This window comes from Dipodomys merriami, unplaced genomic scaffold (genome assembly GCF_024711535.1).
Source record: "Dipodomys merriami isolate MVZ:Mamm:240054 unplaced genomic scaffold, mDipMer1.0.p SCAF_19, whole genome shotgun sequence".
NCBI classification, from domain to species: domain Eukaryota; kingdom Metazoa; phylum Chordata; class Mammalia; order Rodentia; family Heteromyidae; genus Dipodomys; species Dipodomys merriami.
In genome coordinates, this window is record NW_027203270.1 from 10,179,122 (window position 1) to 10,195,942 (window position 16,821).

The following is a 16,821-nucleotide window of genomic DNA, read 5'->3' on the forward strand; positions in this document are numbered from 1 at the left end:
ACAAAGAAGCACAGGCTTTGGGATGATGTAAAGATGGTTCTCATCCACCTACAAGGTTCCGCAACCTGACTCAGGCTCCCTGGCTCTCCATTTCCTCATACACAACATAGGGTTCCAACACCAACCTCACAGGTCTAATTACTAACCATGGCAGATACACAGTGAATATCACTGAAAGCGTGGGGGAGAGGTGAGGGCAGGAAGGGAGGGCAGCAAAGCCAGTCTGTCTTTCAGAGATCCTCTAACCATTGTTTGAAAGACAGGGTGGGGGAGGGCTCTCTCCATCTTCATCTCTATGGTTTTGGTTTTGTTTTTGGTTTTAGTTTAGAGCAGGCTAACTTCAGATCACTGGAGCCCACCTGTTCCAGTAACTGCTTGCAATTCATTCAAGTGTAAATTACTTTTTTCACACCATGATGTATAGTTTGGTCATCAGGAAGACATTGTTGTCCTGAGATCCAGTAGCAGGCTTAGCACTCACTATCAGGGAAAAAAAATAGTCAGTGGCACTTGGCTGTTTACCTCTCGTCTAACTACTTTTAGATGAACTTGGGAACTGGGGGCATAGTCCAAGAGGTGGAGGGCTCCCTTAGCAAGCACAAAACCCTGGGTGTAATCCACAATAGTGGAGAGAGAGAGAGTCAGCAGGGAGGGAGGGAGGGAAGAGAAAGAATCTCAATATCATGGGGCACAAACAGGACAAGAATCCCAGTACTCCCATTCTTCAATTCATATCTATCTCCCACTCCTGTGAACTGAAAGAAAGAGGTAGCTCCTCCCTGCACAAACTAGTAAAGATGTCTATTATGTAATCTTCAAAGCAAATCCCCTCCATTCAACCGCAGAGCAGGAATCTGATGTCAAATTTGTAGAAGATGAAAACAGAATTGGGAATGGGGCCTGCTGTGTTCAGGGCCGCAGCTTTGTCAAGTGATAAGCAAGCTGCCTTGACTCCTTCCTGTCTGGCTCAAAATCCTATGGTTCTACCTTAATGTGAAGTTCCTACCCACAAGTGAGCTCCATCCTCGTATATGATGCTTCTCCATCAGGGTGGTTGGGACCATAATTAAGAATGAAATAGTGCTTATGCAAGTATAAGCAGAAGTAGCACAGAGTTGTCTCAGGAATTATTAGATTCCTTTCCTCTAATGACACAGAGCCACTGAGCAAGTTGAAGCACTACATCAGAAGGCATCATAAAAAATATTAGCAATGAAGATGATGGTCATGGGTCCCATTCTGATCTCAGAAGCCTCCCTCGCTGCTGGAAATGTCCTGCTATAAGCCAGGAGCTGGTAGCTCACACTACCAGTCTTAAGTGAAAAAGCTAAGATACAGCACCCAGGCCTTGAATTCAAGCCCCAGTACACACACATACACACTCTCTCATTCTCTCTCTCTCTCTCTCTCTCTCTCTCTCTCTCTCTCTCTCTCTCTCTCTCTCTCTCTCTCTCTCTCTCTGTGTCATACACACACACACACACACACACACACACACACACACAGTGCAACTTTTCTTAATGCAAACTTAATTCTTACAAACCAATCCAACTAAGTGTAATCCTAGACTTTTAGAAACCTTAAAATGTAGGCTTGGCATCCACAGTGGGGCTGTCAGCTCATACAGGGAAGGCAAAGAAATGGCTGGAAGAATGGCAGGTCTCAAGAAGCAGAGAGCTTGGTCTACCAGTCTGGACTTAAATAAATTGTATTTTCTGGCCAGGGGTGATAAGGCGTAAATTTGAAGTCTTGTGTTACACTTACCCATCATTATACCCCGAAATGGGGAAGAAGAGCAGCAGCATGTTCCAAGTTTATAGCAAAATTGTGCTCTGTGTAAACATCTCAGCAGTCTTTGATGTTGAGCAGAGAGGAAAATAATCCTCAGAAAAGCCAGGAAGGAGCAGAGAGCTCTGTAGCCCAGGCAGGGAGGCTGGCAAAGGCGTGCAGCCAGCAGGAACTGTGTTTTCTCAGAGCTTCTTCTCCAGCACCACAAAGGTAAACTGTTCTCACACTCTTCGTTCCTAAAAGGATTGTTTGCACTACACCTTTGCGGAGAAGCAAATAAGAATGCTTGGATACAGTTAAGGGGAGAAGCTGGCCAGGCCACAGTAGAGAAAGGAGAGAAGAAAGTTTATATCCTCTGATACAAAGTATTTTAAGAAGGAAGCGAGGGAAGAGGAGACAGGCTCCAGGAAAGTTCATGAGACTCCTATCTCCAATTAATCACTAAAAAGCCAGAAATAGAAATGTGGCTCAAGTGATAGAATGCTAGCCTTCAGTAAAAAAGCTCATGCTCTGAGTTCAAGGCCCCAGGACACACACACACACACACACACACACACACACACACACACACACACACACACACACACACACACACACACACACACACACACACACACACACACACCAGGAGATTAGAAATAAAGGGAGTCAGGGGTTGGAATGGTCAAGGTCTCTGGGAAGGAGCAATAGAAGCTGAAGCCTGATCAGGGTGGCCAGACAAAGCCTGTGGGGAGAACATTCTTGGAAGAAGAAATTGTATGTGCAGAGGCTCTGTGGGAGAAGGCTTGTTGACTTCCCAGGAACTGAGAGGCCAGGATGTGTGGGGGGCATCTGAGAGGTGTACCAAAGGGGAGGTGTACCAAACTACGCAGGCTGTAGGAAGGATCTAGAACTTGATTCCAAAGTCATAGCCACAGAAGGGTTTTAGCTTTCCTCCCAGCTGTCCTGTCTTGGTGAAGGATTTGGGAGTTGTAGATTGTCACTTGGTCATCTCTCAGACTTGGCTGTCATGACCTTCTGGCTCCCAGAGGTGAACAATTCTGAGTGAATCAAGTCATACAAGCACACTCATGAAATTTGCTTTAGCATCTAGTCCTCAAGAGAAAGAGCCAAGAAGAGAAGCCTGATACCAGGGCACAAGCAGGAACCAACCACTTAAGCTAAGATGAAGTCCAGTCCTGTCCAGATGGAGAGTAAGTCTCCATCCACTCACACTGTAGGAGCCCATCAGCTACCTCCTCTACAAAGGAGCTTGCATCTCAAGAGGTTTTAGCCCTGGGTCTGCACTGAGCAGTCACCTAATCAGTGGTCAACTGATAGGAAGAGCCTCCATCTCTTCTTATAAGTGGGAGAACCAAGGGAGGCTGGAATAAAGGACAGCAGGGTGAATTGGGAGTCTGTGTCCCAGCTGGATATGTCCTGCTGCATTACCCCAGGCAAGTCACTTCTTGTCTCCCAGGTTCATATCCTTACCTGTCAAGAATGTTATGTAATGATATCTAAGAATGCTTTCATTTCCCCAACTTTGTCACTCTCTCCAGATGCTTTACGGGGGTCACCACCTTTTCCAGTGCCACTTGACCTGTTGTGACAGAGCTGGCTTCAGCAGAACACACAGCATTCTAACTCCATCCCAATATGCTGAAGTTGAAGGAACCAAAGAATAGGAAGAGGAAGATAGTGAGGGGTGGAATTCAGCATAGCGATCATCTGAGGCTAAGTTGAAATTTACTTTTGCTGACAAATCTCTTCATGTGGATAGTCAAATCAATATTATGAGCAGTTCTGAAGACCGTGAGGATATTTAGAGCATATACCAACGGGGGCGGGGGGAGGTCTATTGAAACACCATAGAAGTCACTTCTGATGTGTTCAACCTCTTACAATGGAAGTGCTAACTATAAAATGCTCTTATCTGCTTGTTACAGTGGTCCCCAAGAGCATCCCCCCAGGGGACAAGTTCATTAGCCAAGTTCAATCACTATATGCCATAGTGATGATTTTTTAAAAAAGAAAAAGAAAACACTTTGTTCTTTGAAAAACTGTGTTTGCCTTAACCCCTGCTGTTTCCCCCATTCTGAAGCTTAGAGAGTACTCTGGCTTGGTTGTCCTGAAATAATGCATCTAGCCAGGCAATCTGAGCTGTTCTGAATAGTGGGGAAAATCTGGGGGTTTGCTGGTCCTTCTTCAGATCCTGAAACAAACAGTAGGACTTGTACTTGTTTGCAGTCTCCATAATCCTTGTACATAGTAGAAGAGCAAGAATGTGAATGTTGACTGGCTAACTGGAAAACAAAGCTGAGAGGAATGACTACATGCTGCTATTGGGAAATGACCCAGTGAAAAAATTGTTGGGTTCCTCCCAGGATGGCACTTCTAGAAAGAATATGTGTTGCGAACTGACAAACGTCTTCAACTCCTAGCTTTTCTACTTGTTAGCTGTAATGAACTTAGCAAGTCACTTGACCTTTCTGGGCCTTGATTTCCTCCTTTGCTTAATGAGAGCAGCAATACCCAGCCATGATCATGGCTGTGAGAATTAAATAAGATAGCATAGATAAATGTATAGCACTATGACTGGCACACAGTAGAAGACCATGTGTCTCCCTGTCATTTGGTCATCCAGATCTTCATGAGAAATGGAGCATCAATTTGTCCCCCATACACACACCTGTTCTTTGCCTGCTCCTGCCCTGGAGTTTGGGAGCCCAGTGGGATTTTCAATCACCTCTGTGCTGCAGGAATGGACAATACAGTGAGGCAGAGTCAGGGAAGTGGACTGGACCCAAATCTCAGTGGCTGCAGGAATCCAACACAGTCAGCCTGGCTCTCTTCCAAGCAATTTCACCAGATGCAATTTGGCTTCCGTTTGGGGTTGCAAAGCACTTATATAATCATAATAACCCACAGCATTTGTAGAAAGCTCTTACAGTTCCCAAAGCACTTTTGCATGCTTTATCTCATTTCAGCCTCTTGATAACCTTGAGAGATAACAAAGGAAAAGACTAGCATTCCCATTTTATGGACAAGAAATGGAGACTTGTTTGGTTCACCTGCCCAGTGACACAAAATCAGACACTATTTTGTGTCAAAACGTGGACAAAGATCTCTGCATTCCTTGCTCTGGGCTGTTGCTGCACACCACCACCCCACATCTTTGTAATCATGCTTTCATCAGGCAAAAGTCACCCAAGCTCCTGTTGTGTGCCAACAATGAACTAAGTTCTGGGATTCTTATGTAAAAGGCAGGATCAAGTTCAGAAGATATGGAGGGACAAGTATTCAGGGCTGTGTGAAAGATGCTCAGGTGAAGGAACAAGGAGAACCAAGAAGAAGGGTTACTGTCTCAGGAAGGCATGCTGGAGGCTGGGATACACATGGAGTTCAGGAGTCAAAGAACTAAGTAGAGCGCTGAAAGTATGTGAACCTTCTGGCTATGTTGGGTTGCTGCACACTATGTGTGGAGCGGCTCCACCAGCCAGCCACTCACTCACTCACTCATTCAGTCCTTCTTTAAACGTATATGCGTGGAGCACCACCAGGCCAGGTACCATGTTGGCCACTAGAGAAAAAAAAAAAAACGCACAAATGAGCAAATGTATTCCCTAAACTCATTGAATCTACCTGTTAGCAATGCCTGTGGACTCAGGTGAGAAGTTGGAGGCTGGAAGGTGGGAAGCACAAGCAAAGCGCATCACAGAAGACTGGGTATAGAGGGCCTGGAGTTTAGCCTAAAGGAAATGGAGAGCACTCACGGATTTTCAGAATGGGATTAAAACAATCCAATACACATTTCAGAAAGAGTGAGCCACAATTAGTATAGAGGAAGGCTAGGGAACGTTATCTGGAACTGAAAGTCCTGTTAGAAAGCCAGCCCTGGCAAGAAATTCTTAGATCCTAAACTAGAGCATTAAAGAAGAGAAGAGTCTAAACTTAAGGCAATTAGAGCACTTGCAGGTTGATGATACGAGGGTGTGAAAGCATCTGACTGGATCCCCCTGGACAGGTGATAAAACTCTCCTCAGGATAGAAATTTGGGGATAGAACTCTAGTCAGGAAAGTGAACTCTGGTGGGATGGAAACTGTGTGTGGGGGGGAGGGGGGGAATCTGTCTCCTCTGAGACCTGCTGAGCACGGGGTCTCTGTGTGATACCTGGAAGGAAGGTACTTTTCAAAAAGTGGAATCAAGGGCTGGGAAGGTAGCTCAGTGTAGAGTGCTTGCCTCACATGCATGAGGCCCTGGGTTCGATTCCTGAGCACCACATAAACAGAAAAGGCCAGAAGAGGCAATGTGGCTCAAGTGGTAGAGCGCTTGCCTTGAGCTGAAGAGCTGAGGGACAGCGCCCAGGCCCAGAGTTCAGGCCCCATGACCAACAAAAAAAAAAGTGGAATCAGTATGTCTGGAGCCCAAGAGAGAGTTGGAGGTATGGGTTGGAGGGTGGGGAGTTTATAGGTGATATTTGATACTTGGAAGTAAATGGGACCTCCCAAAGAGACAAAGAGACCAGATTCCATTCCACAAGCCCCAAAGAGTATCCAGACTCATTCTTTGATATCATAATCCCACTTGGCCAAAGTCAAGCTATCAGCCAAGCATGAGGCATCCGTGGTCCCCAAGAAGGGTTGGTGGTGATGGGTTGTGGAGAACTCTGGCCTACTGTGGGACTTCTGGGATCTCCCCAATCCCTGGAACTCATTGTGAAGTCACCATGTGCTTCTCTCTCTTTCTCTCTCTCTTCTCTCCTTCAGGTGTTTACAAAATATGGGAAGTGTTACATGTTTAACTCAGGAGAGGATGGCAAGCCTCTGCTCACCACGGTCAAGGGGGGGACGGGCAACGGGTTGGAGATCATGCTGGACATTCAGCAAGATGAGTATCTGCCCATCTGGGGAGAGACAGGTGAGCTGGGCTCAGGGACTGGGGCACTGGGCAGTGGCAAGGGGTACAGGTTCAGCTCAGAAAGGCTGGTATAGTCCAGGTGAGCTATCTTGGCCCACCCTAGGAAAGGCTACTATCCAGCAAGGGTTTGGTGACATACTGGCAAAAAAAAAAAAAAAAAAAAAAATGGTGAAGACTTCCCTGACATCGGGTGTTAGGCCCTGGGTTCCCTCACATTTCTCAATATAGGAGAGGGGCAGAAGGTGGACATATTGGACATAGAGAAGGAAGGCAGAGTGGAGAGGCATTAGAAGATATAGAGAAAGAACCAAAGAGAGGTAGGGTTGGGCAGGTGATTGGCTAGATTTCCTCTCCCACCCATCCCAAATACCCAACCAAAAGAACAGGTTCCTGCCTACTAAGGGAAGGAGGAGGGGCCATGTAGTGCCGGGAAAGCGAAGGACATGAACTTGGAAACCCAGAACCACGTCTTTGTGGGAGCCCCTGAGGTCCTTTGTTTGCTTATCTCACACATTCATTTTTTTCTGTTACTCTACAATTTATTAGCCATGTCTACTCTTCTAAGCTTTGCACCAAAGTGTGTTAAGATGAAAGAGACCAAGTTTTTTATCACAGCCTAGTGGAGAGACAGAGACAGAGACAGAAAGAGACAGAGAGACAGAGACAGAGAGAGACTAAGAGACAAAGACAGAGAGAGGCAATTACAGGAGATAGGGGTCTGAGAAAGTCTTAGTGCATGGGGTATGGAGAGTGTCCTGGTTTGTCTGGGTGGGCTTGATGTCATCACAAATGCCTTTCTAAGAGGGACACAGGTAATATGATATGATGCTGCCATAAAACAAGAAATCCTGGGAGACCACACTATGCCCAAGAGCGAGAGGAAGTATGGATGCAAAAGAAAGCCGAAGTAAAAGTAATGCTGGGCTCCACATGCAAAGGGGAGGCTTTCAGAGAGCTGCGGCCCATAGAGGATCCTTAGAGAACTCACCCAGGGAGAGAAAGGAAGAAAGGATCCGGTGGTAGAGAGACCCTGAGCCCTCTGGGCGAAGGAAGGGGTGAAGGCCAGGCACACACACACACACACACACACACACACACACACACACACACACACACACACACACACACACACACACACACACACACACTGCACTCTTTGTGCCCTGCCAGGACCTCTCTCCTGAGTGCCATGATGAAGAAAGGTTGGATTTGGAAATTGACCTCACGTGATGGGTCCTGCTGGGATCCTTCAGAGGAGAGATAAAACAGCCTGTCACGTGTTTGTTGTGCTTACCTCTGCTCCAGGGCACTCTGAGCCACGTCCTGCTTGCTGAGGAGCGGCTCCACTGACCCTGTCTACTTCTCTGTGTTAACTGCCTCTCCTTCTCCAGTCCCACATACAGCAGGGTGAAGCTGATGTGCTCCCACTAAACTCTGGCTTCTCAAAGCTAGTGGGCAGAATATCCCCAAGACCAGACTACATCCTGTGACCATGGGGCCTCTAAACATCCTGGGGATTCTGAGGGGCTGGATTCCCAAAGAGAGGCCCTTCCTAAAACACCTGCAGGAAAGGAGAAAAATCAGGAAATCAAATGAGTCCTGTCGACCCCATACCCAATACTTAGGTGGAGTTTGTTTGGTCCTTCCATGGTAATGAAAGAGTTCCCAGATTGTCACTCTGATGTACAGACAGTGCAAATACACACACACACACACACACACACACAGCCCCCTTCTCTCTCTGTCTCTGTCTCTCTGTCTCTGTGTCTCTATCTCTGTCAGTCTGTCTCTCTCTCTCTGTCTCTCTCCCTCTCTCCCTTTCTCTCTTCAGCTTCTATCATAGACCTTTTCACCCAGCACAACTCCCTACAGATATTTGGCCTTGGACATGAGCTCTGGCTGATAGGAAGGGCTGACCCCAGAGGCACAATGGGATGTAGAATGTCTGTATTCTTCCTCACAGAGCAAAAGAAATGAAATTCTAGGAAAGAATAAAATTCTACACTAAGCCAACCTGTTTGTTTCCCTGCGGCCTAGTGTGAAGTAATGATACACTTGAGGCCTTGCAGCAAGTCTGACCCATGTTCCTGGGGCATCAGTCAGCCTGACAGGACCTAGCGCTGTGCCAACTCAAGACAAATTTATAATGGTAATGACAGATTTTCCACATGCCTAACACAGTGCAGGTGACTGTCAGGGATGCAGAAGATACAAGACAAAGGTCCTGCCTTTCAGGTGCATTTTTATCTCATTAGGAAGCCTGACATGCACACAGAATGTACAGGAGAATTCCTTCTAGGAGCTCGAGCTGTCCCTTGGAAATAGAGCAGCACTATCCACTTAAATAGTTTCCTCTGAGGCTATGTGAAGAAAGATAGTTTAAAAAAAAAAAAAAGGCAGGAGTTAGGAGAACCTAGTTAGAGACAATTGGTCAGTGGTATCCTAAAGAACTTTCTGGAATCCTGAAGATTTTCTCTGTCCAGTATGTTAGCTATGGAAAGGGAGTATAAGGAACTGATTCTTTTTACTTGTTGTAATAAAAGTATTGTACAGAAGGGTTATAATTACGTAAGTCAGGTAATGAAAGAACTTTTTTTTTAATGTGCAGATACTGGGGCAAAATCTTTTACCTGTTTTGCTAAAGGCTGACACTCTACCATTTGAGCCATAACACATTTCTGGATTTTTACTGACTAATTGGAAGTAAGAGTCACAGACTTTCCTGCCCAGGCTGGCTTTGAACCACAGTCCTCAGATCTCAACATCTTGAGTAGCTAGGATTATAGGCATGAGCCACCAGTGCCCAACTGGAACTGATTTTTTTTTCCATTGGACCTTTATTTTTAATAATTTATTTAATTTTTATTAATTTGAAGCTAAGAGGCCCCTACCATACTCGAGGGAAGTTAGTGAACTGGCATGCAGTACAACTACATCTGGTTGATTCCTGGCCTCTGCAGCCAACTCCCATATTCCTCTAGGTCTGTGTTACTCCCCATCCTTGGCTTTCTCCTCTCCATGGCCTCGGAGTGACAGGCAGAGTTCTTCATCCCCACTAGAGAAGGAGGTTAGATCACATCACTTCCGCCAGGGCCACCCAACTGAAACACTGGAATTCTTACATTGGAGATTCCTCCTTCATTGTGACTTTCTTCAGGCTGAAAAGCCACTGGGCAAGGATCTGGCCCTTGGAGGTTCTTGCCAGTCAAAGTTGCTTCTATCCTGAGTGAACAGGAAGAGAAGGAGAGTCTTATAGGAGTGGGAGTAAAGGCAACAATACCTGAAAGAGGATCACAGGCAGGCTGGGGTAGGTGAGAGATGTCTATCTGTGGAGTTACCAGCAGCAGGGACACAGATACATCCAATTGCTTGGTTGTTGTCCTGAGACCTATAAGTACAGCCCTTCCACAGTCATCTGGAGGCCACCTTCCTGGACCTGCCAGGCCATATGGCCTCACAGATGACAGCTCATTTCCTTGATAGTGTCACTGTTCAAACAGAGCAATGAAACCAGGTCCCTGCTGGAGATATTAGGGAGAAGAAAGGAATTGACATGTGGCTGTTGAGGGAGTGAAGTAGGATAGAGAAGATGTGTGACAGAGCCTCACAGACCCCAAATTAATCCCAGTTCCCCTTTTCTTAGCTACATGACTAAGGGGCTGGGAATGTGGGTTAGTGGTAGAGTGCTTGCATAGCATGCATGAAGCTATGGGTTCAGTTCCTCAGTACCACATAAACAGAAAATGCCGGAAGTGGCGCTGTGGTTCAAGTGGTAGAGTGCTAGCCTTGAGAAAAAGCAGTTCAGAGACAGTGCCCAGACCCTGAGTTCAAGCCCCAGAACTGGCAAAAAGAAAAGAAAAAAACTTCATGACTAAGACTAAGTGAATGAGCCTCGATTTCCTCATCTGTAAAGTACAGATGGATCTGGATGGCTAACAGATCCAAAGAGCTCCCTGCATACTGCAAAAATCAGAATGACAGAGGACTTTCAAATGCCCTACACCCATCATGGGAGCCTAGAGCCATCTCAAAGGGAACCTCTGATGCACCTTTGCCCGCCCCCTGCTACCTTTGTGCTAGTAGTAGAGCTTGAACTCAGAGCCTTGCATTCCCATTTGGCTTTTTCCCCTCAAGGGTAGTGCTGTACCACTTGAGCCACAGCTCTACTTCTGGCTTTTTGCTGGCTAGTTGGAAATAAAGTGTCTCCTGGACAGGATGGCTTCGAACCACAATCCTCAGATCTCAGCATCCTGAATAGCTAGGATTACAGATGTGAGCCCCTGGCACCCAGCAGCCTTGCCTCATTATGCTATTTTACTCTGAGAAATTTAAGGAAGCAGTGAAGGAGCCACTTCCTAGTGTAATTCGGGCTAACTGGCAGAGCTCTTGTGGGATGTGGCTATGGTTTTCAAGACCAGTCTATAAATACAGCTCCTATGCCTGAGTAGAGAAAGGCAGCCCCTGTAGGCTCAAGATTAGCAAGTAGAAGTCAACTCCACTAACAGTACCAAAAATATTCCTTCTTCCAGGCTAATAATATTCCACCTCAGGGGGTTTAGGGATCAAATACCTCTCTGTGGGGGCCCCCCTGCTAATGTGCCATTTTTAAGTTGCATGTGGACCTAGACAGCATGACCCAAAATGGGCCCTGTGGAGCTTCAGGAGTTTGAGATGTTATCTGTGAGACAAATAGAAAAGAATACAGGGTCAAAAAGAATCTAGGGCTAGACAGTGTCGCACACATTTATTCATCTTTTTAATATGCTACATCATGAAACCCCAAGGTAGTAATATCACACACAGCATTTATTTCCTAAATGCCTTTGGCCTTGGAAATCTTTTCCATATAGGAGCTCACCAAATACACTTTTTTTTTTTTGGAAAAGCTGTCCTAGACTATTGAAATACAGATTTCATGAGCAGACTTTTCTAAAGGAAATTAAATTGAAGACAGGTGGGAGGTTGTTAAAAATGAAACTCTGTGTAGAAACCTCTGGGTAACTTTAAAGATAAAAGAAATAGGCAGTGGGTTATCTGGGTTGCACATGAGAGGAACTTGAATCAAACAAGCTTAGGCATCAAAAGAATTGCATTGCCCTTGGAATTTGAAGCAAGCTTCAACAACCAATCAGCAGGGGAGTAAGGATGTAGCTCGGTGAGTACTGGAGCCAAGGGCACCTATACCCAGGAGCGCTCACCCTTCCTCTCTCCAAGTCCTTTTCGTTCTCTGTCAGACTCTTGTGCACACACACACACACACACACACACACACACACACATCCCTCCCACCTCTGCATACACATGTGGCTCCCTCCCAACAGAGACTAAGATTTTTTTTTTAATTTTACAGATCCTACCACCAGGCCTGAGACTACTTTGATTGCCTCATTGATCTCCTACTTAATTTTTTTTTTAAAGCAGGCAAGAGAACCATTGGCCCAGCTCAGTCAGATGACCCACCCCTAGACCAATCATTTGCAAGCAGGAGAGGGCATTCCAGTGGGAATCATCTGATAGATCTTGAGGAAGCTGGGCAGATGGTGGAGGGAGTCGCCTGAGGATTATCCTAGGGAGATAGTCCCACGTTGGCAGTGTTGGAGGAGAATTGCTGAGGGCGAGGGCTGGAGGGAGTTACCTCTGAGGAAACCATAATTGCTGTACAGGGAGCTCTCCTAACAAGCTCCATTCCTAAATGGATTTACTCCAACACTGTGGAAAGACCACAGTGGGGCCCTCCCTCCCCATCTCCATCTAATTCTCATTCATTTTGGTGAATACTCTTTTAAATCAAAGATAATCCGCTTTGATTTTTCCCAAATCCTACTGTTAAGTATGCATGAACGTGATAGTATATCAGATATAATTTTGAGTAGAGGATTTATGTTTAAAATCTCTGCTGTAGTAGGGGTGAAGAGCTAACTCCTGTTATCCTGTGAGTTTCCCACCTCCCACTGCCTACCTTATAGAATTGCCTCTGCCGTGCTGGTGTTCCCTCTGCTTCTGAAATCCCCCAAGATACTCTTCCTTCAGAGTACCTTTCTTAGCTTACCTAGAATTTCTTGCTCTGGTGTCCACTTGGCTGATTGCCTCCTTTGTTCAGTCTTGGCTCAAATATGGTTTTTCAGTGAGGCCTGCCCTGGTAGTCCTGGGGCTTGAACACAGAGCCTGGATGCAGTCCCTTAGCTATTGTGCTCAAGACTAGCAGTTTACTACTTGAGCCACACCTCCACTTTCAGGGTTGCTTTTTGTTTTGTTTTTGGGTTTTTTTGTTTGTTTGTTTGTTTGCTGGTTAATTGGAGATAAGAGTTTCACAGACTTCCCTCCAAAATCCTCAGATATCAGCCTCCTGAGTAGTAAGGATTACTGGCAGGAGCCACGTGTCCCTGGCCTTGCCTGTCCTATTTAACATTGAACCCCACCCACTCCTTCCTATCACTCCTTATCTGACTCACCTGGTCTCCTTCTAGTAAACCGTAAGATTGATTTACTTAATCATTATTGGCTGTCCCTTCCCATTAAAACATAAAATCCCAAAAATGTTAGGAATTTTGGATGGATGTATAGCTGAGTGATAAGTATTTGTTGAGAGGAAAAACAAAGTTGTTGGGGCCAGGGGTAACAGAGAAACTGGCATTAGTGGGCAACTATTAAATGCTATGAACGTTCTTTCCCATTGCTCTCTTCCTGATTTCACTGCTAACAAGTATTACAAGCCCCATTGAAAATGAAGAAATGGGAACCCGGAGAGGTTCATGAAGTTTCTGGTAGGCCCATACTTGGTTAAATAGTTGAATCAAGCTTAAAACCTACATTGGAACCAAAAAGCCATAACATGTCTTCCACAAAATCACTTAAGGGTTCAAATTGTGATTGTCAAAGCACTGCCCTGAAAATGCTCAGGAAGAATGCTTCAGGTGACATTTCTGGAAAGAAAGGGACACGTAATGATAGGTCTGGCTAGTCCTCTTTTTTTTATTTGTTGCTCTTTCTTTTTAAGAGCAGAATCATTATGTTGAATGATAGCTTTAGCACAGTCTCCACATCCAAACTGATGAAAGTGGAGTTGTTCTGGTTCAACTGGAGATGGGGTGGGGGTGCAGTCTGCTTTCTCCCTGGCTCCCTGTGGCCAATCCTGGACATTCTTGAGGAACTCAGTTTGAGAACCATTGAATAGAAAGCAGAAGTCATGGCATGTTTGCAGAGCTGCTGAGCTTCAGGAATGCCAGTATCAATTTCTGATTAAACATGGTGGATTGAACATTTGAATTCATGGGAAGCACCATAGCCAAACCCTGCCTGAATTGCAATCTATGGTTTTTCTTGTCGTATAAACCCTCTAGGACAATGACAGTAAAAGTCAGCCAATTGAATGAATGCTAACTGGCTTAGCAGATAGGTAAGGCTGAAAGCTAAGGACCTGCTCCAAAGGCTGCTGGCTCTCACCCTAGAACCCCTGGGGAGGGCCAGGAGTTCAAAGGCTTGTGGACTGCTGAAGATGTAAATGAGAGTGGAACCAACAGGCAGATTCATTCTGGAAAAGTCTAAAAAAGGAGCTGTTAGGTATGCCAGTTTCCTCCTCTATTTTAGAGCAACCAGACAGATTCACTCTTACATCCCCCCAGGCAGAGGGTATAATTGAGACAAAGAGTTCTGGACTTGGGGAGATCTGGCTCAGCTGAGGGCAGGGTGAGGTGCTGAACAGAGAAACAGAAAAGAAAGTGGAATGGAATTCTGCTGACTGATTAGGGAGAGGTCAGCCAGTCATTACCTATTCCACTCAACCCAGGACAGAAATTGAGAGATCACGTCCCCAAGAAACAGAGAAGACCAAGAGAAAAGGACCTCAGATAATGGTAGTCAAGAGGCCTCATACTCAATGGCTTGGTTCAGTCATTCTTATGTGACATCCCTTGGTGATTGCCCCCCACCTACACACATAGACACACAAAGAATAGCTCTGTAGCCTTTGTTTCTCTTTTTTTTAGGTTAATGGGGATGATTATTAATATTGTTATCTTCAAAACAGAGGTGCTTCAATTTGACATGTATAATGCATGAGTTTGTGAGTATGAGTACAATGCATCTTGATCAATGTCACCCTTTCTATAGTTCTCCCCCATCTCTCCCAACCCAACTCATCCCCTCCATTTTGCTAGTTCCACTTCCACATATATACCTGAATATGTGTGTGTGTATACACACACACACACACACACCTGCATACACACACACACACACACACACACACACACACCTACATTCACCCACCCTTCCTCTTAACCATACATGAATAGCAGACAGCCATTAGCAGGAAGAGAAAGGAACAAAGCCAACCCCAAAAGAAAGCTTGTGAGATAAAGATGATCACCAACAGGACACGCTATTTTAGCCACCTGGCCTAAGTTCAAACACTTGGCAGTACCATTTACCAGCTGTGTGAACTTGAGCAAGTTATATAACCTCTCTGAGCCTCAGTTTCATCATCTCTAACATGGGAATGACACTATCATCTACTCTAGAAAGTCATTAGATGGACTTAGATGAGTTGATATGTATATGATGTGCTTAGAAAAGTGTCTTGATAATATCAGGCAATATGTAAAGACTTAAATGAAAAAAAAATGCATGAAGCAGATGGAAACATCAAAATGATTTAATTAAAATCCTCAAGAGAGATCAGAGACACTTCTGCATCCATAAATGAAAGCACGGGATGCAATTAAAAAGGAACGTTCTGTGAAGAAAAATGTAAATCAAAAATATGATCGCAGATATTAAAAACCAATCTCTTGGAGGATTGGAATTAAAGGATTCTCCAAAAAAATAAAACAAATAAAAAATAGGATAGAAGACAGGAAGGAAGGAAGGAAGGAAGGAAGGAAGGAAGGAAGGAAGGAAGGAAGGAAGGAAGGAAGGAAGGAATTCAAAAGCCAGAGGACAAGCCACATCATCAAGCATCCTACCAACTCAGAGTTCTAGAACAATAAAACTAAGACAGTGAAGAAGTAACATGGAAAAGTATGAATATCATCAAAAATCCTCAGCTAAAGCCCAAGGCTTCCCTCACTGAAGGAAGTTCACCAGATTCTGTCTGCAACCATAGCCAAACACCCAGACCAAGATACACCTTAGCCAAACTCTGGCAAGCAGAAAGAAAGGAAATCTTTAGAATTTCTGGAGAGAAAAGAAAGGGACTTACATGATTCTGCTCTCTGAATGACACAGACTTCTCCATAGAAGCCATCAGAGTCACAAGTCAATAGCACATGTGCCTTTGTCTTTCTGGGATGGAGAGTTTGATTTTTCTTGTCTTAAGAGAGAGCATTCTATACCCAGCCAACTATAAATGAAGGATAAAATGGGATCTCAGACAAAAAAGTGTCTCCTGCATAGGCTTTTTCCAGAAGTTAAGTGATTCAACCAAAAAAGAGAATCCCAGAAATAGAGGATTGGGCCTCAGGAGAATTCCAGATGCAGACAAGAAGAGCCAGGATGACAGCTGAGCAGGAACAGTTCCAAACCAGAGCCTACAGTGGTGGGCTTCAGACGGGAAGACGCTGCAGACCTGGCACTGTACTGAGAGCAGCTTCGCAGCTCTGCCTCAGAGGTCTGGCATGCCAGCCAGGCTACCAAGCAAGCCAAACAAACCAGGAAACAAAGTAAAGGTGAGGCCAAATAAACAAAACGAACAACAACAAAAAGAGGAGAAACAAATCATTTTCCTGATCTCAAGAAAGAGATCGAACCGGGTACAGTGACACATATTTGTAATCCCAGCTACTCAGGAGGCAGATACTGGGAAGATTTTAGTTTACAGGTAGCCAGGGACAACAGACGTAAGATTCCCATCTTAACCAACAGCTGAGCATGGTGGTAGGCCCCTCTCATCTCAACTTATACAGGAAGCGTAAGTCAGAAGATCATGATCCAGGCTGATGGGGAGTGGTGGGGGGGGGCGGATATGCAAGACTTTATCCCAAAAATAACTAAAGCCAAAAAGAGATGAGGAGGGTGGGTCAAGTAGTAGGACTCAAGAAATAGAGCACCTGCCTAGCAAGCACAAGGTCCTAAGTTCAAACCCAAGTACTACCAAAAGAAAAAAATAATATATTGCAACTAAGAAATGAATAGAT

At 45.1% G+C, this 16,821-nt stretch overlaps 1 protein-coding gene across 2 annotated transcripts in view; it reads left to right on the forward strand.

The window, feature by feature from the left end:
* Positions 1-16,821, forward strand: part of Asic2 (acid sensing ion channel subunit 2) — a 1,017,707-nt gene that overhangs the window by 931,338 nt on the left and 69,548 nt on the right. For both annotated transcript variants that reach the window (XM_070027220.1, XM_070027219.1), the window contains exon 2: positions 6,538-6,688. In XM_070027220.1, coding sequence (XP_069883321.1) covers positions 6,538-6,688 — 151 coding nt within the window. The remainder of the gene's footprint in view (positions 1-6,537; positions 6,689-16,821) is intronic.